The sequence below is a fragment of the Hippocampus zosterae genome, chromosome 7, assembly GCF_025434085.1.
Source record: "Hippocampus zosterae strain Florida chromosome 7, ASM2543408v3, whole genome shotgun sequence".
Taxonomy (NCBI): domain Eukaryota; kingdom Metazoa; phylum Chordata; class Actinopteri; order Syngnathiformes; family Syngnathidae; genus Hippocampus; species Hippocampus zosterae.
Genome location: NC_067457.1, coordinates 16,443,021 through 16,462,318, shown reverse-complemented (window position 1 = coordinate 16,462,318; position 19,298 = coordinate 16,443,021). Strand labels below are relative to the sequence as shown.

The 19,298-nt window shown below is 43.5% G+C and overlaps 1 protein-coding gene across 1 annotated transcript in view; it reads right to left on the bottom strand.

Moving 5' to 3' along the window:
• The window catches only part of gabbr1b (gamma-aminobutyric acid (GABA) B receptor, 1b), a 176,873-nt gene that overhangs the window by 27,215 nt on the left and 130,360 nt on the right, over nucleotides 1-19,298 (bottom strand). The window contains exons 15-17 of the mRNA XM_052071054.1: nucleotides 18,227-18,304; nucleotides 6,251-6,401; nucleotides 4,274-4,406 (exon numbers count right to left, since the gene is read on the bottom strand). Coding sequence (XP_051927014.1) covers nucleotides 4,274-4,406; nucleotides 6,251-6,401; nucleotides 18,227-18,304 — 362 coding nt within the window. The remainder of the gene's footprint in view (nucleotides 1-4,273; nucleotides 4,407-6,250; nucleotides 6,402-18,226; nucleotides 18,305-19,298) is intronic.

The window sequence follows — 19,298 nt, the reverse complement described above, 5'->3', positions numbered from 1 at the left end:
TTTCCATTTTTATTTTAATTTCAACAATCTTAAGAATTTCTTTTGGTTCATTTGAAACAGGTATATCACATTCATTCATTCATTCATCTTCCTAACCGCTTGATCCTCACTAGGGTCGCGGGAGGTGCTGGAGCCTATCCCAGCTGTCTCCGGGCAGTAGGCGGTTGCCAGCCAATCGCAGGGCACACAGAGACGAACAACCATTCGCACTCACACTCACACCTAGGGACAATTTAGAGTGTTCAATCAGCCTGCCATGCATATTTTTGGAATGTGGGAGGAAACCGGAGCACCCGGAGAAAACCCACGCAGGCCCGGGGAGAACATGCAAACTCCACACAGGGAGGCCGGAGCTGGAATCGAACCCAGTACCTCTGCACTGTGAAGCCGACGTGCTAACCACTGGACTACCGGGCCGCCCTAGGTATATCACATGCAACTGCTTATTCACTTGACTTTTTCTTAAACAGAAGTCTCCTGAGTGCAAATTGATTGATTTGAAACATAAAATGTATCACCATGACTTTTCAATAGTCACAAAACCTTTGACTCGAACAACAGGAAAATGAACAAGCAATACACATATCCACAACTGCAAGGATCATTTGAAATATGACATATCAGTCAATATAAACACGGAGTGATGTCTTGTTAACTCGTGAGTGATGCCCTCTAGTGTCTAAATGCTATTACTCATTTAGTGAATGCTATTACTCATTTAGCCACTAGAGGGAAGCAGTACTCTATGAAACATCACTCACCAGTCTACGAGACCTCAGTCAATGCAACACGTGTTCCATTGCGCCCAACCTGCGGGCCAGACGGCACTGATTTTATGACGGGGGCCGAGGGCCGGATGAAATTCGACCGCGGGCCGGATTTGGCCCGCGGGCCGGACTTTGGACATGCCTGATTTAGAGTGTTCAATCACCCTGCCACGCATGTTTTTGGAATGTGGGAGGAAACCGGAGCACCCGGAGAAAACCCACGCAGGCCCGGGTAGAACATGCAAACTCCACACAGGGAGGCCGGAGCTGGAATCGAACCCTGTACCTCTGCACTGTGAAGCCGACGTGCTAACCACTGGACTACCGGGCCGCCCCCTATTATTATTATTATTATTATTATTATTATTATTATTATTATTATTATTATTATTATAGAGTTTAAAAAAAATCTATTATTTGTTTTCAAATCTTTAACTGGCCTCGCACTTTGTATACAGCAGTGGTTGTTTTAAAGTGCTCTATAAATACAGTTGAGTATTTTTTTTTTAATGACAAAAATGAAGAAATATGTTTTTCACGGAAGAGTGAAACTGTATACACAATATTTATTATATCCTTTATGATTATGTATTACTAGCTGGTTTGCTGCCCTCCGGGCGGCTCATCAGCTAGTTCCTGCGGAAGGCTGGTAAGGTGCTGGTTCGCCGCCCTCCGGGCGGCTCATCGGCTAGTTCCTGCGGAAGGCTGGTAAGGTGGGCCTTCGGCCCACAAAAGTGTTGTTGCTTAGTTCAACTTTTTGTTCATCTTCATTGCTTATCGCGAAAATAAAGAGATGTTTAGCTCTACTAAATAAATACCAATTTTATTGCAATGCTTGTGGGAAGACAACATTTTTTCGCTAAGATGCCCGCGCGATCGTAGTGAGCCACTGCCTGAGCGGCGCAGTGGTGGCGCGCAGTGGTGGCGCGCAGCGGCGCGGTGAAGTAGGTACGTTTTGAAAAGGGACAGACGGAAGGACAGACCGCGTGCGGGACGACGCGCAATATTTTTTTTTTAGGGGGGGCGGTCGGGGTTAATCCTCATCGGGCATCAATACTAATAAAATGTCACTAATGGATTTGGTCATAATTGCTTCTGCTATTTTGGAAGATTACTGTCATGATTCGGTTTAGGGACCAACAGGTGGCACTGTAGGGCTCCCCCGGCAGCGGCACACCTGTTGGTCATTTGGTAATTAGTTGTATAAAAGGACTCCTGCCCGGATTCTCGGCGTCTGGTCATTGTTGCTATTGTCATGCTTTGTTGGTTGCTGTTGCTTCTTGCTACTTTCATGTTTGTTTCAGTCATGTTTAGTTCATTGTTATGTTTTAGCTTCAGTCCTGTTTTGGTGATGTTTTTGTTATTGAGAGTTTTTAGTTTCTGCCATGGTTTTTGTTTGTTTGTTACTTTGGACTTTGTTTAGGATTTAGTTTTCTTGTTTTAAATACAACTCTTCAAATAAACCCCGCTCCTCTCTCCTGCCTGCTTTTTTGGGGTCTACCACCACCATGCAATGTGACAATTACTTTTTTTCAGTTGACATAAACAGCATTGAATTGGAAGAGAAAATTGTGTAGTACTGTGATAGTGATTGATGCATGTTTGGTACACCCGACCCCGTCAACAATCTGTAAGGATGTTGATTACTTAGAGGAGCACTTCAGTCAGGGTGCGGATTAGCCCTGTAATGCCTTTGGCTCTGTTTAAACATTAAAATGAAAATCGACCTACCCCTTAGCCCAGTGATTAAAGATGTATCCTATAAACAAACCTTAATTTCTTTCACCTGAGTTATGCGCTAGTGCTAGGCCAAACATTTCATGAATACCAAACAGTGAGTCATTAGCCAGCCAGAAACTTTCCTACAAATCCAGTTCACTCACTTGGACTTAGGACTGAAAATTCTCTTATATATGTATGTTCTAGATTTTCACTGGCTTACTTTGATTCCGAATGTTTTGAAGTAAATATTTGTAAATATCTACAATAATCAGTCGGCGGTCAAAATGGTGTTTCCAAAGGATTCATATGAATGGGACAAACTGAGCTACGTTCACTTTTTAAAAGGGACGGCAAGTGAAAAATATTCTTTACATTTGCCAAACACATCTGTCAAGTAAGACGTGTCTTTGCAAGAGAAATTTCAGCTTCAATCCCTGTCATGATTCTGTTTTTGTGTCTCCAGGTAGGTGGCAGAGGGGCGCCTTCCCTTCAGCATGCTCACCTGTTGTAGTTAAACCTTCGTGAGATTATTCTTCATCTTGCTCATGACTTTGTCCCCAAGTGTTGAATTCTCTCGACATTCTTTCTGATTTATGCCACGTCATTTCTCGTTTTTGCATTCTGATCGTAAGTATTTTTATTGTGGAATTCTAGTCTCGATTTTGTATCTGTTATGGATTGGCTCATTTCTTGTCTTTTTATGACAAGCTATTTACGTGACACTTTCCTTGCCAATTACATTTTGTCACTTGATCGTTTTTGCGTATTTTTGGAGAATAAATGATTCCACGTTTCTAGCGTCCGATTGTGTTGTGTAACCGTTACTCCCAAAGAAATGGCCAAGTACAGGTTTTATTGTTTCAATGTCTTGGTCAATACATTTTTACAAACCGTGTTAATCAGAGAAGCAAGAAAACCTTTCAAGATTTTTTTTCCCGTGCTGATTCTGAATCTGCCCTAATTTCTTACTCTAGCACGTTAGATTTCATTTGCAATTTAGTCATATATTCACTAAGGTTTATGTATTTATGGTTATGTTCAGCAAGAGACACTGTTGTTTTCTGAAACATCACAGCTATAAATTGCAAGGCGTGGTAATAATCTGCATTGCGCGGGTTTTTATAGGTCAGTCTTAAAAAATGAAAATATCTTAAACCTCTTTATGATAGGAAATCAGCAACAAAAATATGTATCGGGACACATCAGGCTAGCTGCATAAAATTTGCTGTTTACAAGTTTCACCCTCTCAGGGACAGCGGTAACTAAAGTGGACAGTTTATCATGTTATCAGGTTTAAGGTTGTCATTATCGGTGCATGATTGGTGCAAGGAGGTGTATTGGTGCATTGTTCACCGCTTAGTGGGATACGGGCTTAAGATAAATAAACACTACACGAGTTTGTTTCTGTCTTTATTTGTAAGTTAGTTACATTTGATCCCCCCCCCCCCCCCCCCATCTCCATTTGAATTAAACCGGTCGGAATTTTAAAAACATTTTTCACAAAAGTAGTCTTCATTGCCAAGGAAAATCGCTAGGAACGAACACTTTTTGGTTGTATTTCACACCCCTAATGCATTTTACATAACACACGAGGATGCCTAACGCGCTCTCATTGCAACATTGTTAGGACCGGATTTCCCTCACTGCACTTATGGGACCCAAAGCCACCGATAAAAGCTACCATCTAAATGTCTATATAAAGCCCTGTCTCCATGGCAACAGTGTGAATGCTGTGCATTCGCTCGGAAGGAAATTCAGGGGTTTGAGATGAGTTTCAAGTGTACCTGGCAGACAACGGGGAAATGCTTCCTGCGGACGTGAAGTCCATCGATGCCCAGAGGGAAGATGGCAGCCAGAGCCATCATGCAGCCCACTGCAGTCATGTTGTTCAGGTACGGTTGCGAATTCTGAATATACCTGCAGCCAAAAAAACAAAACAAAAACAAAAAAACATTGAGGGCGTTAAATACTTTCCATAAGCACACACTATTGATTCAGTCGATATTCATCCGATCACAAAGCTTTGGCTCATCATTGTTGACGCGCACGCACACGCACACACAAAGCTCCTCATTGTCATTGTCCTATCGAGGCATCTGTGACGCAGTCTTGTATTATGAACTGTTGTTACATCATTACCAACAATCATAGCAACACCCGGATACCAGGCACAAATAATCCAGGAGCTGCGAAGCGAATCGAGAAGACATCAGAGGCATTCTGATAGGACTCCAAGGGAGCTGCGTAGTTCGGTTTAAATCGCTAGAAGATGCTTTTTATGGCCCACACAGGCACGGGGAGAACATGCAAACTCCACACATGGCTGGAATCGAACCCTGCACCTCTGCACTGTGAGACCGACGTGCTAACCAGTCGACCACTGGGCCACCCATTATGCCATTGCCGTTAGAGTCAATTCCATCGAGCTACAATGACGTCAACACTTCATGCCGTATCTTTGCCGCGTTTTATCGCCATTTCTTGGCGGCTTTGGATGCATGACTGACTCTACATGAATTTGGGATGAAAAAAGCAATAAGCAAAAGGCTAAGAATAGTCATAGCTTACCGCTTGCAAATTTGATCCGCTGATTGTGCTTGAAACTATTGAGCAATAACTCTCGTGTGTGTGATTGGAAAAAAAAAGATTCATAAAAACACATTTTCAATACATGCCATTGTGAATAATGGTGCCTCTTTCACATTTTGTTTTCTCGGGGAACAAAAGCAATGTGATACTTCTCCGAAGAACGTCTTTTCGTATTCCCAACCAGCCGCTAAATAAGTATCCCATTTGCACATCCAATTTCCCACTAACATAATCATTCTTTTGCGCTTTGTCATCATGGGTGAATGTAAACAAAACAATGACTCTCATTTTTGTTTTTTTTCCCCCGCCACTCCAAAGCCTGCTGGGAAATATCTTCCCCCTTTTAATTGCCTATTGTTCCACGATGTTCATTCCACTGATTGTTTCTCGTCGGTGCCTCGCAAGTTGCTCGATGAAAACTTTGCTCTACCAGGTAGAAGTTGAAAATGACACCCCAAAGAGCCATGAGTGCCAACCAAAACAGTCAAAACGCAATAAAGGAGCCCCCCCCCCCAAAAAAAGGTGCTCAGTCTGTGATCCACCAAAACAATTGGGGCTTGAACCCAAACTAAACATAAAACAATATGAAGGGGCAATCTTTTAATGACATAACGGCAGTCAAATATTTAGAGATTCTCAACAAATTGCTACGAGCAATAAAAGGCACTTCAATAATGTACCACATTTTGCCATAGCCCTGTCTAATTGAACCCGCACCATCGTTAAACATGCATTCCTGTTGTTTCATATCAGGTAGGTGGAAGACGGCAGCACAGCCTCCAACTAGAGACCACGTTCATGCATGCAGTGTGTTGCACAACCTACGGTAGGTAAAACGTCGACCTCAAGCAAAGGGGGCAAAAGTACTCGCGCTGACATACGAGAGAAGTACTTGTGGGAAAGTAGACTCTGCGGAAGGTTCCCGAGCAACATCTCCGCTTTCTCCAACTTCTCAAGTTGACTTCAACCCTATTTACATCATTTTTAACCCTTTCAAAGACCGCGGTTACTACAGTGGACAGGTTACAGATTATCATTCTTGGCGCATGAAAGGGTTCATGTGAAGTTTGAAACAAGTCAGTGGTATCTACAACCGCAACCCCCCCCCCCCCCATCAAGTATGGCAGAATAAAATGAGCCCAATAGTCATCAGAAGGAGTGAGTTCATTTACCTCACGCTGCTGTTGTAGATATTGAAAGTAAGGCAGATGACGCCCAGCAGGATTCCCAAACCAGAAAACACAGACATGGACACAAATAGCTTCTGGGAGAGGTAGCGGAACTCCTCAATGACCATTGTCTGGTCGGCAGGGGGTCCAGATCCTATCAAGGAAAAGACAAGGACAATGAGAATGTGGAGGTTAGTTTCGCAATGATCATTGCAGTGAATCAGACATTGCCAGTTCAGTTATTACTCTGTGAGTGACTCGATTAGACCATTGGAGCAAAGAGGAATGGGGCCCTTGATATATGTCACATCAAGGAGCAAACTTGGAGCAGAAAATGGGTCACCCAAATGACAAATGCCTGTGCAGTAAGCGACAGATTGTGTATACCAGGGGTGTCAAAGTCATTTTTGTCACGTGCCACATTTGACTGACCGTTTTCCTTGGACAGCCCGTACAAGTGAAACCATATAAAAAAAGTCAAGAATAACGATTTATTCACCTATTGTTTAAGTTACTGTAATGAGGGGTTTGGTAAGAAGAACATGCTTCCAGTGTTACTCTTATTTATTCCAAATGACAATAAGAAATTTTGATCGCGATTTTAGCAAGCATCATGAAAGTTGCCATCTGCTTTGCTTTCGAGGGCCACATAAAATGATGTGGCGGGGCCAGATCTGGACCCCGGGCCTTGAGTTTGACACCTGTGGTGTATACTGTAAGTATTCCCACCGACGGAATTCTGTCAAACAGAAATTCCCTCACCTGGAATAAAAACCTATGCATTAAAATTTCAACTATGATATTACATTAACGATCGATTCATAGCAACGGAAGGTGCGGTACCCGGAAACCGGAAGCCATACGGAAGCCCAGCAAGTCCCGCTTGATATTATGGAATAATTCTGTCCGCGCCACTACTTACTCTCATCGACTCCATTGGCATGACTGTTAACTGGAAACGCGAAAGATTTTTTATTTCCTTAATTTATATTTACGTCCTGTAGATCATGGCATCCAAAAGAAGAAAAACGGTAATGATGGTTGAAGAGGGAGTGGAATGCATTCAATTAGCTGCTCGGAGTAAATTGCTTGTGGCTCGAAGGAATGTTTCCCGGAATGCTTTACCTGTTATCATGCTTCAAAAAAAAAAAAAAAGAAAAACTTCCGCTAATTGAGCCGCTACTTAGAGAGCAGGCGAGCTCCATAGCGCTATCTATGGGCATGGAGGACTTCGAAGCATCCCGTGGCTGAGCTTTGAAAGTTCGTTGCACGACATCAGCTGAGCAACGCTGCCTTGTATGGTGATCGAGGGGAGGTAAAGTTAGAGACAGTGAGTGGGTGGAAAGAAAACCCACCAGGTCTGTTCCTAGTCTCTTTCTGTAGCAAATAGTTAATAATTTTGTGAAGTGTCTTGTTATACTATATTTTGATGCTTCTCAAAACAACTCCACTAAAGTAGGTGTTTAAGTCTTTAATTCCAAAATTGGCCGCAATTTGCCACACGGTCATGAAATGGCGCCGTGTTACCATCAACAGACAGAGACTGGTCATATTTCTGGGTTGCGCTGCTGCCATCGTAGACAAAACAAACTTAAGGCGAGACTAGAGCGGGCTAAAGCACGCGTGGCGGCCATGTTGGCAGGGGTGATCAACAGTTGAGCAGTTGTCAATTCAGGTCAAACACGAATGCTAAACAGACCACAGAACGGATGTTGAAGCCATTATTTTAATTTTGACAGTGTGTGTGCAGAAGGATGAGGACTTTTTTTGAAACACCGGGGGGAAAAAAATACCGCTATATAAATAAAGCATATATACTGTAACCTAGCAGATAATCATTGAAGTTTGTCCTGAATCATTTCTCGTTTTAATAATTTGGTCAGCTTCGAGTTTTGTCACATTTTAAGTATACTTCCACAGGGTGCAATTCAAGAGCTGTGTTAAAACCTCCCTCAGTCTTTACGGACGCTGTCAAAGATCAATTAATTTTGACACGTTTATTATTACGGCTGTCGATTGCTTTGAATTGGTTTCGAAACTGCTCTGTACTGTACTAAGAGGAGTGAATGAGATGGTGCCCCTTCCCTACGGCTTTATGAAACATTAGAAATGGCTGCGCAGTGCAACAGAAACACATTATTAATGGAACACAACGTTTAGCATTGACAAAACTGTCACTTGAATTTTTTTTGGGACCATTTTATCATCAAAGAGATGAAGCCGTTTTCAACAATTAAAAAAAAAAAAGAAAAAAAAAAGAATAGATCCGTTTGGGGATTAACTAGTAGCATCGATTAGTTAAAAATATGAAATTTAACAAATTTGCACATCGGAGGTTTCTACCCAACCGTGATGATGAAAACACTTTTTAGCAACATTTTATTGCCATTATTTGTCCATATTTGCGTATAATGAGTCTTCCGCAACTCTGTAATTTTTGTGAAGTGACTTCTGCGTTTTATAATACAGGAATGGTAGTGGCTTCCATTTTAATAAACACAGTTACCTAGCATAGCTTGGAACAGCTCCAGTCTTGGTGAATGTGTGACCTGCGTCCTCCACGAGTGGCAGAAGACCAAAGTGCATCACCGTTACAATGGCGAACACAGACGATCATGTCTTAACAGAACGTTTTTCGTCTACAGAGCAGCCAAGATTCGAGGTCGCTTTCACTCACTGTGGCCATGGCTTTCGCATTGTTCAGTGTTTATTCCGGTCAAGGGATCAGATAAATGCCACAAAATCCCAACCCCGCCTCGAGGTATTTGCCCTTGGCAGAGTGAATTCAGCAAAACGGAACACAAAGGGACTTGCCTCTCTTTTTATTTCTCTCAACTTGAAATTGATCTTCTACACGCATTGCAATCTGCCAGTAAAGCTTGTTGAATGCCTCTTGGAACCTTCTTGGATTTATGGACTGGACATGATGAAAACATAACCATCTGAAGAGCAAAGGCCTGTAAATGGGAGGACATGGTGTGGCACAAAGGGAGTACTGAAGTATTGAGATATAAACACTACCAGTACGCACGCTGAAAAAAAAAATACTGATTCAATTTTATTATGTCAAGAACCGTATTTTCCGCACTATAAGGCACTTCGGAGAAAAAGACGCACCTTAAATGAATGGCCTAAATTAAAATTGTTTTCCTATATAGGGCACACCGCATTATATGGCGCATAGAATAGAAGCTACAATAGTGGCTGCAGTTGCATTACACATCCACTAGATGCCGCTACAGTGAATCTCCTATACAACGAAACCAACCTGGGCGAAAATACCACCTAGTGTGAAAAAAGTCTTTATGCATTTACACCATTCCCACTCTCCTGCCCCCCATACAACGAAAAAAACCCCTTTTGTGTTATGCAAAATCTTTTTCTCTGCTCTCTCCTCGCGATGAGATTCACTACAACGAAGTCTAATCCAACAGCGACCTCTACTGCTTCATTCGGAAACGGCAACAGTAACCACCACACTGGTTTACACATGCACAGTAGTCCAGGAAGTATTTGTTATTGTTAGTTTCAGACGCAGCAAGAACGTTGCATTGCTAAAATGGCTACAAAACGGACCTTTGGATGTCAAGCAGCTAAGACAAGAAGAGCTCTGACGCTGGAAGAGAGGGTAAAAGTGATCAAAATGAAAGACAGAGGAAGCAAAATAAAAGACATTAACCAAGAAATGGATGTCATCAGTGAAAGTGAATGCTGATCGAAAATGTTGCAATTTCTTTCCCTTGTTTTCTTTCTACACTGACTATATGAAGTGTCAAATAAGTGTATACTCATACTTATGCACTATTGGAATAAAAATAAAGAGTACACATACGTTTGTGTGTGTGTATGTATTTACATCTGAGATCAAATTTGCTACAGTGAAAACCCCCCTGTTGTGATCCATATAGAAAGCGCATCGAATTATAAGGCTTCAGAGAAAATGGAATGCTTTTAGGTGCGCCTTATAGTGCGTAAATTATGCTAATTGGCCTTTTTTATCCGGGCTTGGAACTGGCAGTGGCTGTGAATTCATATCGTGCAAAGGGACTTGCCTGGGGACGCAACTGGATGATACGGGGAATTGAAACCCACTTCCCGTGTCCTAAGTCAGTGGTGTTACCCACCGAGCCGTCCAGCCTCCTCGCGCTAACAATGCAGATAAGGGCATGGCCATAACGCTGCCCTCTCGTCATCGGATAAAGTGAATCAATCATCTGGCTGAGGCGCACCTTTGCCAGCTTCATCTAGGATTTGGCGGAACGGCTTTGAGCGAGGGATTTCGAGTGCTCATCCGGCATTTAGAATATACGCGCCTTTTCCGAACACACACACACACACACACACACACACACACACCCACACACACACACACACACACACGAGTGTGCACATTCCATTGAGAGTCACTGATATTCTCCAGAGTGATGGGCAAAAATCAACCCTTTCTTCTTTTCCTGATGGACTTTTTGAACTCTTTTGGCTTTTGACACCAAATCTTCATGGTCCAGTATTAAAGTCTGAGCTTTTCTGAGTCTAAACGAGGCTAGCTTGAAGTTTGTTGGCTAGCTTTGGGATGATCAACTTTCCTGCGTCACTGTCATACCCACATGCCGCCTTCACAGCTTTGGCCAGCTACATGTGGGCTACTTCTGTGGCTCTATGAGGTCTTCCATTTTTTCAAGGAGGTGTATTTGAGCTTGCATTATTTCTCTCAGCTTGCCTGGCACATAATGCAGTTTTTTTGGGGAGGGGGTGGGGGGTTGCGACCTTGTGTCTGTGTCAGTGTATGTATGTAAGTGGGAGTCCTGTGGGGGAAATATGTTCAGGTTCACACCAAAACCTCTCCATGTCCTTGGTGCGATCGGGGATATATGTTACCATGGCGACAAGCCCCCAATGGTTACCACGGCAATATGAGAGTGAGGCATTGATGCAGCAGTGGTTGCCACGGAGAGAAGAGAGGAGACTGTGAGCAAATAAGAGTGAGGTGAGACAGAGGAGGAGCCAAGATACGAGAAGGTTAGACAGACACAAACAGTTGGATATGAGAAAAGAACAAATTGTCCAGAGCAAGAGCGCAATAAGAAGAAACACAAAAATATTACACACCCAGGCAGTATTGTTGCTTCTGTCTGTTAGATAAAGAAAAAGCCCACAATGGTCACTGAGATAGCTTAAAAATACATATTCTGGAAAAGTATTACTCGAGTAGAACCAATGAAATTGAGGGATTTCCAAAATAGGAAAAGGCTGCTCTTTGAGTTCCGATTTTGTGGACAAGTGGAATATGTGAATAAACGAACAAAACAAAAAAACAAAGGGTTTCATTCAAGACACAAGCGATTTGCTAACTTACAGTAGGAGCGGCATTGGCCATCTCCCAACCTGAAGATTGTGGGTTCATTTACAGATATGCAGGATTTTATTGTATTTTTTTTAATGACCACATATCCAAGTAAAATTTACTCCAAAAACTCTCCTTAAAATTTGTGTGAAAAAAAATGCACTAATTGTACCATTAAGTAAATGCCAATGGAATTTTTTTTTCCAGTTTAACCCTTTCAGGGACAGCGGTTACTACAGTGGACAGCTTATCGGGTTATCATTATTTGTGCATGAAAGAGTTAAATTTTACTCTGAATATTTTGAACTGAAATTTGAAAATATACTCTATGAAATTTATCGATTGTAGGCAATAACAACTTCACCTATCATCACTGGAAACGGAGAATGTGAGCCAAATGCCTTTCCTTGTCCCCATTTACACCATTTTTAGTTTCTGGAGGTGTAATAGTAAGATGCCCTATTACTTCTCTTCTGGCTATTTTTAGTATTGTCATCACTCTTGGCCGAGCGGAGAGTTGGACATCTTTAAAAGCATATCAGGGTGACTGGCTGTCACAGAGCAAATACTGGCTTGCTGGCTCGTCCCCTTGTCCAAAAGCATCTGTTGACCTTCCGTCCAGATGGCGCAGGCAGACATGCTGGGGGGCGTACATGACCACACAGTAAATGACGGTCAACACAAAAATCTCTCGAGGTTAGTGCATCCTCTGGCTTCCCTCAGGTTTAACATAGCAGAGGGAAAGGTTGCTTGGCTGACATTGTTCGATGGTGGCTTGGTTACAAAAATGTGTTTTTGGCACACGGCCTGTAATGCAGTCATGGCTAAAATTCAACTTACAGGCCAAATGTACATCCTCCAGCTTAGATGCGAAGGGACAGCAGGATATTTTGAATGTAACGTTGGACTTATTGAAGTCTTTGAGCATTTGAAATTACAGAGGATCTGTACGAATGCATTTGCCCACCTGTAATGTAGGCGTTTCATTCCAAAGAATGCTCATTTCTAAGTTGGCTATCTGTAATTTCGATGTAAAAACCTGGAAATCAAAGCTGCACTGTTGATCTCATCTGTTATAATCGCCTTTTAACGTCAACAACCAAATGCTTTTCACTATAGGTGTATCCACTAAATAGTCTGTAAACATGTTCTCATAGCATGTGCTCAAATGTCTGTCGTCAAATACGGTATGTCTGTAGTGTACAATTTGAATAACGTGTGGCGCTTTGTTGAATCAAAGGTTATTTTTCCCTACCGTGTCTTTATTTTATGGACCCACACACCGACAACATCAAGCGAGGTGTTGACGTATTGGACAACCTTGCTGCTTGTGAGCTAGCCACCGCAGCTAGCATAACAACGAGCCAACTTTCCCCGAGGTGTCTCTCTTATGTGTACCCATGCATGGCGCACAGAATGAGGTGGAGAAAATGGACTCTTTGCACAAAATTTCCCGTGCTCACAAAATATGGCCCAGTCTTTTCCGGCTTTGAAAAAGAGTTTTTACAAGTCTTGTCCACTCATAAGTCTTGTCCAAACATACACTGTCTTTGTAAAACGTCTTCCAGAGCACAAAGCAGCAATTTAGAAATGTTGTAAGGTGTATGTCCTCTTACATGCACAGATATTATGAGCCAATATTCTTTCTCATGTTGTGGTTGGGGAATGATCTAAAATGCTTCATGTTAATAAAAATCAACGTTGGCTAATGCCTGAAAATGTGGTCAGTCAAAAGGTATGTGGGAATCTCTTCTCATACTCTTCGTATCGCATTCAAATATTTTTCTGAGTTTTAAGTGGGCATTAGTAAAGATGTCCACATACCGTATTTTCACGACTATAAGGCGCCATTAAAAGTCTTAAATTTTCTCCAAAATGGACAGGACGCCTTATGGTGCGGAGCGTCCTTTATATGCGCTGAGTTCCAAAATCTGACTGACAGCCGACACGCTGTTTATATAGAGAAAAGGCGGAAGTGACTGTGGCCAGGCATGCGGGAAGAAGTCGGCCAATCAGGGAAGGGTGGGCGTGTATATATACATATATGGAGAGGGAGAGAGAGAGAGAGGGAGAGAGAGGACAGGCAAGCTAGCCCGCCAATGGTGAAGGGTGGGCGTGTAAGTGCTAAAGGGACGCCGCCTCAAGCCAGTACCAACACTTGTATAGAGTGTGGCAATGTGTATTGTTGCAAAACAACTCCGGTTTTGGTTTCTAAGAACCCCTGAAAATAAATTCGACAAAAAGACACGCCTACGGAGCTCAGTTCAAACTTAAAGCCACCGGTTACGCTTTTGGCATGCGTGCCCATCTCACAGCAGCGGTGAAAAAAACAAGTCAAGCAAATGAACTCTGAGCTTGCCGTTATTCCCGGAGGCTTGACTAAAGAACTCCAACCACTGGACATTGGCATCAACCGGGCGTTCAAAGTAAAGTTGCAAACGGCATGGGAACAATGGATGATCGGTGGCAAACACAACTTTACAAAGAGTGAGAGGCAGCGCTTGGCGAGTTACGCCACAATACGCAACAACGAGAGGGAACGCGGCGTTTTTGATGGATTACGGTACTTGCACAATTGTTCAATTCTTTCTACACACACACGCGCTGCCACCATGTTTCGCTGTGTTCTTTACTTTCAAATGTGGGAAAGCTTCACACGAGAGAAATGTTGACTTTGCTGTTGCTACTCCTTCTTTCCGCTCGGCAATGCGTAGCAACTCACACTAGCATGTGATGCATTCAATGACAACTGAGATGTGCAGTCCTCTGCTTCTGATACAGAGGATGAGGACTTTGATGGATTTCTGGGTGATGATTGATCGAAAAACGTGAGAACATTGTACGATGGCTAAATAAAATACACCCAAACTCAGTTCTGCTTTCGTTGCCTTTTTAAAAACGTGTTTTTATCTTATCTGTATGTCTTGGCATGCTACCGTATGCTTCAAGCTAACGTGTTAGAGTGCGCGCATGCATGCCGTATGTTTAAGCTGGCGTATGTTTTACCACTGTAAAACTGCGGCCATTAGTACGATGCGTCCTGTGTATGTGTAAAATACAGAAATGTCACCCATTAATGAGACTGCGGCCATTAGTACGATGCGTCGAATAGTCGTGAAAATACGGTACATTTGAGCGTGACTGTCTAGTTGTAGGGGCGGCCCGGTAGTCCAGTGGTTAGCACATCGGCTTCACAGTGCAGAGGTACCGGGTTCGATTCCAGCTCCGGCCTCCCTGTGTGTATTGCATGTTCTCCCCGGGCCTGCGTGGGTTTTCTCCGGGTGCTCCGGTTTCCTCCCACATTCCAAAAATATGCATGGCAGGCTGATTGAACACTCCAAATTGTCCCTAGGCGTGAGTGTGAGCGTGGATGGTTGTTTGTCTATGTGTGCCCTGCGATTGGCTGGCAACCGATTCAGGGTGTCCCCCGCCTACTGCCCGGAGACGGCTGGGATGGGCTCCAGCACCCCCCGCGACCCTAGTGAGGATCAAGCGGTACGGAAGATGAATGAATGAATGTCTAGTTGTAGGTTGACTATGTATGCAAATAAACAATCCTGGTGAGTGATAGCGTATGTATGTGGTATTGTAGCAACGTTAGCATTCTTATGCTAACATTGCTACAATATCTGATTGCTCCTGATTGAAGCAGAAAATAACCAATGGGCACACAACGGGCACACAACTAATGGAACATAAAGTAAAGGAAAGCAATCTTCAACGGGGAATCATCAATGGGGTTAGGTCATTTACGCCTTATTCTCGACGGGCAGTGATGTCACGTATGCACCTAGTCACATTAAGTAAACGTCTCGCCACACTGAAGTAGGAAGTGGAGACATTCGCATTTTCAAGCTGGAAATGCAGGCCATGCGTTGCGTTTGTGTCCATCAAATGTGGCATATACCAAGTTGATGCACTCTCCCCACTGCTGTTCTGCATAGGACTGAACCCTCTAAGCCAAGTAATCACCAAGACAGGCTGTGGATACCGCCTCAGAAATGGAGCTACAATCAGTCACCTCCTCTACATGGATGACATAAAGCTGTATGCTAAGAGCAAAAGGGACATAGACTCCCTGATCCACACGGCTTGAGAAATGTAGTCGGATGGTGACTAAGAGAGGAAAGGTAGTCCGCACTGAAGGGCTCTCACTCCCTGAAGGAGCAATAGCAGACATTGAGGTCAGTTACAAGTACCTCGGGATACCACAAGCCAATGGCAACCTCGAACTGGCAACAAGGAAAGCAGCTACGGCCAAATACCCCCAGCGAGTGAGGCAAGTCCTAAGAAGCCAGGTCAATGGCAAGAATAAGACCCGGGCAATGAACAGCTATGCCCTGCCAGTGATCAGATACCCTGCAGGAATAATAAGGTGGCCAAAGGAAGAGATTCAGACCACGGACGTTAAGACCCGAAAGCTCCTAACCATGCATGGAGGGTTCCATCCCAAATTAAGCACCCTGAGACTGTACGCAAGCCGAAAGGAAGGAGGCAGGGGACTAGTGAGTGTGAGAGCCACTGTCCTGGATGAAAGATCCAAGCTCCATGAATAAATCAAGGAGAAGGCTCCAACGGATGACGTACTCAGAGAATGTCTCAGACAATGGGGAACAGAAGATGAGGCGCTGGAAGAGGGACCATCATGAGAGGACAAGCCCCTACACGGGATGTACCACCAGACCATAACTGAAGTGGCCGATCTCAAGAAGTCATATCAGTGGCTAGAGAGGGCTGGCCTGAAGGACAGCATAGAGGCACTCATCCTGGCTGCTCAGGAGCAGGCCCTGAGCACCAGAGCCATTGAGGCCCAGATATACCACACCAGACAAGACCCAAGGTGTAGGTTGTGCAAAGAGGCACCTGAGACGATCCAACACATAACTGCAGGGTGTAAGATGCTGGCAGGTAAAGCCTACATGGAACGCCATAACCGGGTGGCTGGCATAGTCTACCGAAACATCTGTGCGGAGTATGGACTGGAAACCCCAAGGTGAAAATGGGAAACACCTCCGAAGGTGGTGGAGAATGACAGAGTGAAGATCATGTGGGACTTCCAGATCCAGACTGACAAGATGGTAATGGCGAACCAACCAGATATCGTGATCATAGATAAAGGGCAGAAGAAAGCCGTTGTAGTGGATGTAGCGGTCCCAAGTGATGGAAACATCAAAAAGATGAACACGAGAAACTCGAGAAATACCAAGGGCTCAGAGAGGAGCTAGAAGGGCCTGGAAGGTAAAGGTGACAGTCGTGCCTGTGGTGGTCGGAGCACTCGGGGCAGTGACCCCCAAACTAGATAAGTGGTTGCAACAGATCGCGGGAACAACATCGGACATCTCAGTCCAGAAATGTGCAGTGCTGGGAACAGCAAGGATACTGCGCAGAACCCTCAAGCTTCCTGGCCTCTGGTAGTGGACCCGAGCTCAATGAGGGACGGATACCACCCGAGGGGGGGTGAGACAAGGAATTTTTATTTTTATTTTATACACACACACACATTCTTTTCTAACGCTTTTGCTCAGTGAAATCCAGGTAACATAATAATTGATGACATTGATTGATTCGGGAAATGAACAAAAAGTGCACGTGCAAGTCATTTCAAACTCTGTATATTAGCAAGATGAAGTACTTCTCGTTCTCTAATACCATGAATGTACTGTTTGATTCATTTTGCCAAGTCGACATTTCTCAAATTGACAGGTGTACTGGAGCAAGTGTGCTTAGGGATCAATAACAGGATTGAAATCTCTTGCTATTTTGTTTGCGGCGTTGTCTAGTAGGGTCATTATTATAAGGGCCGTAAATGTTAGTGAAGATAAAAATTGGCTGGTCAATACGGCTTTAATCATCATAAATCTTCCATCCAGGTCAGTAGCAGGAAGTGCTGTGGGTAGATAGGGCGATTTCACATTGCCTACTGATGAAAGTGGACAAACATATTAGATGATATTCTTGAAATTTAACACTTATAGGAACATGAATAACACAAATACTAATTCTACTCCTGCTTTCCAAACACAGATATGCAAGACGGTCCCACGTGACAGCTCCATATCCCGACTGTGATATAATTTCCAGTTTTTCTGTCCATTGAACAAGCTTTCTACACGTTTGTCAGCGCGACATATTTTGTGTGTTAAGAGACGCTGAAATGACACAATGACGATAAGGGAACAGATTTCCATTCCTCAAAGTCAAGGTCACGGGCTCCGACGCCATTACCTCCCGAATTGCTATTCCCTAGTTCCGTTCGGACTGTCTGCGAGCATCTTCTTTTCATTGCTTCACTTGTTTCACTGCATGTTTAATTCGTAAATGGGATGGAATATGTGTTATGTCGCATGTTGGTTGACCGCGGCTCTCGCTTGGATAGCCTATACTGTGATACGATAGGGATCATTAACGCTACCGTGCAATCGAGCCTGGCGGATTGACTGATGAAAGCTCGCGATGCAATTTGAATGGAGAGCGTTGCAGGCTGAGGAAGGGCAATAACGGAGGAAGGATTGAAGACTCGGAGGAAGGGCCGGTAAGAGTGCAGGGTCAGATAAAACAGGAGATTAGAAAGGAGAAGGAGGGCAAGCGACAGTGATAAAAAGAGGGGGGGGCAAAGGAAGACGAATGTCTCTCACCAATCCATTTGTCGTTCCCATACCAGGACAGATTGCCTTTGGTGCTGTCGTAGTATCCAATCTTCTTATAGCTTCCTCCTGTGAGAGACAGAGAATGTTTCACTGAGCTCTGGGAGAACAGTTTCAATTGTATTTTAATATCCTACGGCCGATCCAACTCAATATCCACCCTGCCCAAAAGCTTGACTGTTATAAATACAATAATCTATTATTGACTGTACAATAGGGGTCGACAAGTCGATGATTATCGCCGAAGGTCGACTCATCTGCACTCATGTGGCTTTTGGACCTTGATGGTATCAATACAGTGATACCTTTTACTTATGAAAGGAATTGGTTCTGAAAGAAATTTCATAACTAGAAAATTTTGTAAGTAGAGACGCGTTTTCCATGTAAATGCCCTAATCAGTTCCAAGCCCTCCCAAAATTCAGCCATAAATGTTTTCTGAAGCATAAAAATGTATCAAAATATGTAAAAATACATGTTACAATTAGATTATTGCACAATAAATGAGAGTTGTGCATAATGTAAAAAACAAAAAATTGGGTAAAGAATAAAAATGGTCATTTATTGAACTGCGTCTTCATCGTTTTTTTGCTCCCTTTAGTTCATGTTCTCTCTCAGGAGTGGTTTTTACCTGGCGTTTTGTAAAGAACTGATACAAGGACTTCCAAAATGTCCAAGGCAAACATTAGCATAGTGAGTGAGCGAACACCTTTTCTGGGTAAATCACATTTACGTAAAACTATCGGAACGGCTCATGGCCCGAGGGGCTAATGACGAGCACGCCGCAAAGACACATATCAATCTATCTACACATGGAGAAACATGCCGTAGAGGTCCCTCTTAGCCAATGGGACGCCAGGATGATGCTCGGTAGAAGCCAATGGCAGAGCAGCTATAAATATGTTGCATTCAGGAAGGTCGGAGCTGCGACAAGCAGCCCATACTGTATTTTTACCTTTCATATCTTGAAATTTCTTTCGTAACAAGAAGCAATATTTCATGTTGAGATTTGCGTAAGTTGAAAATTTTGAATGAAGAGACGTTCGTAAGTAGAGGTACCGCAGC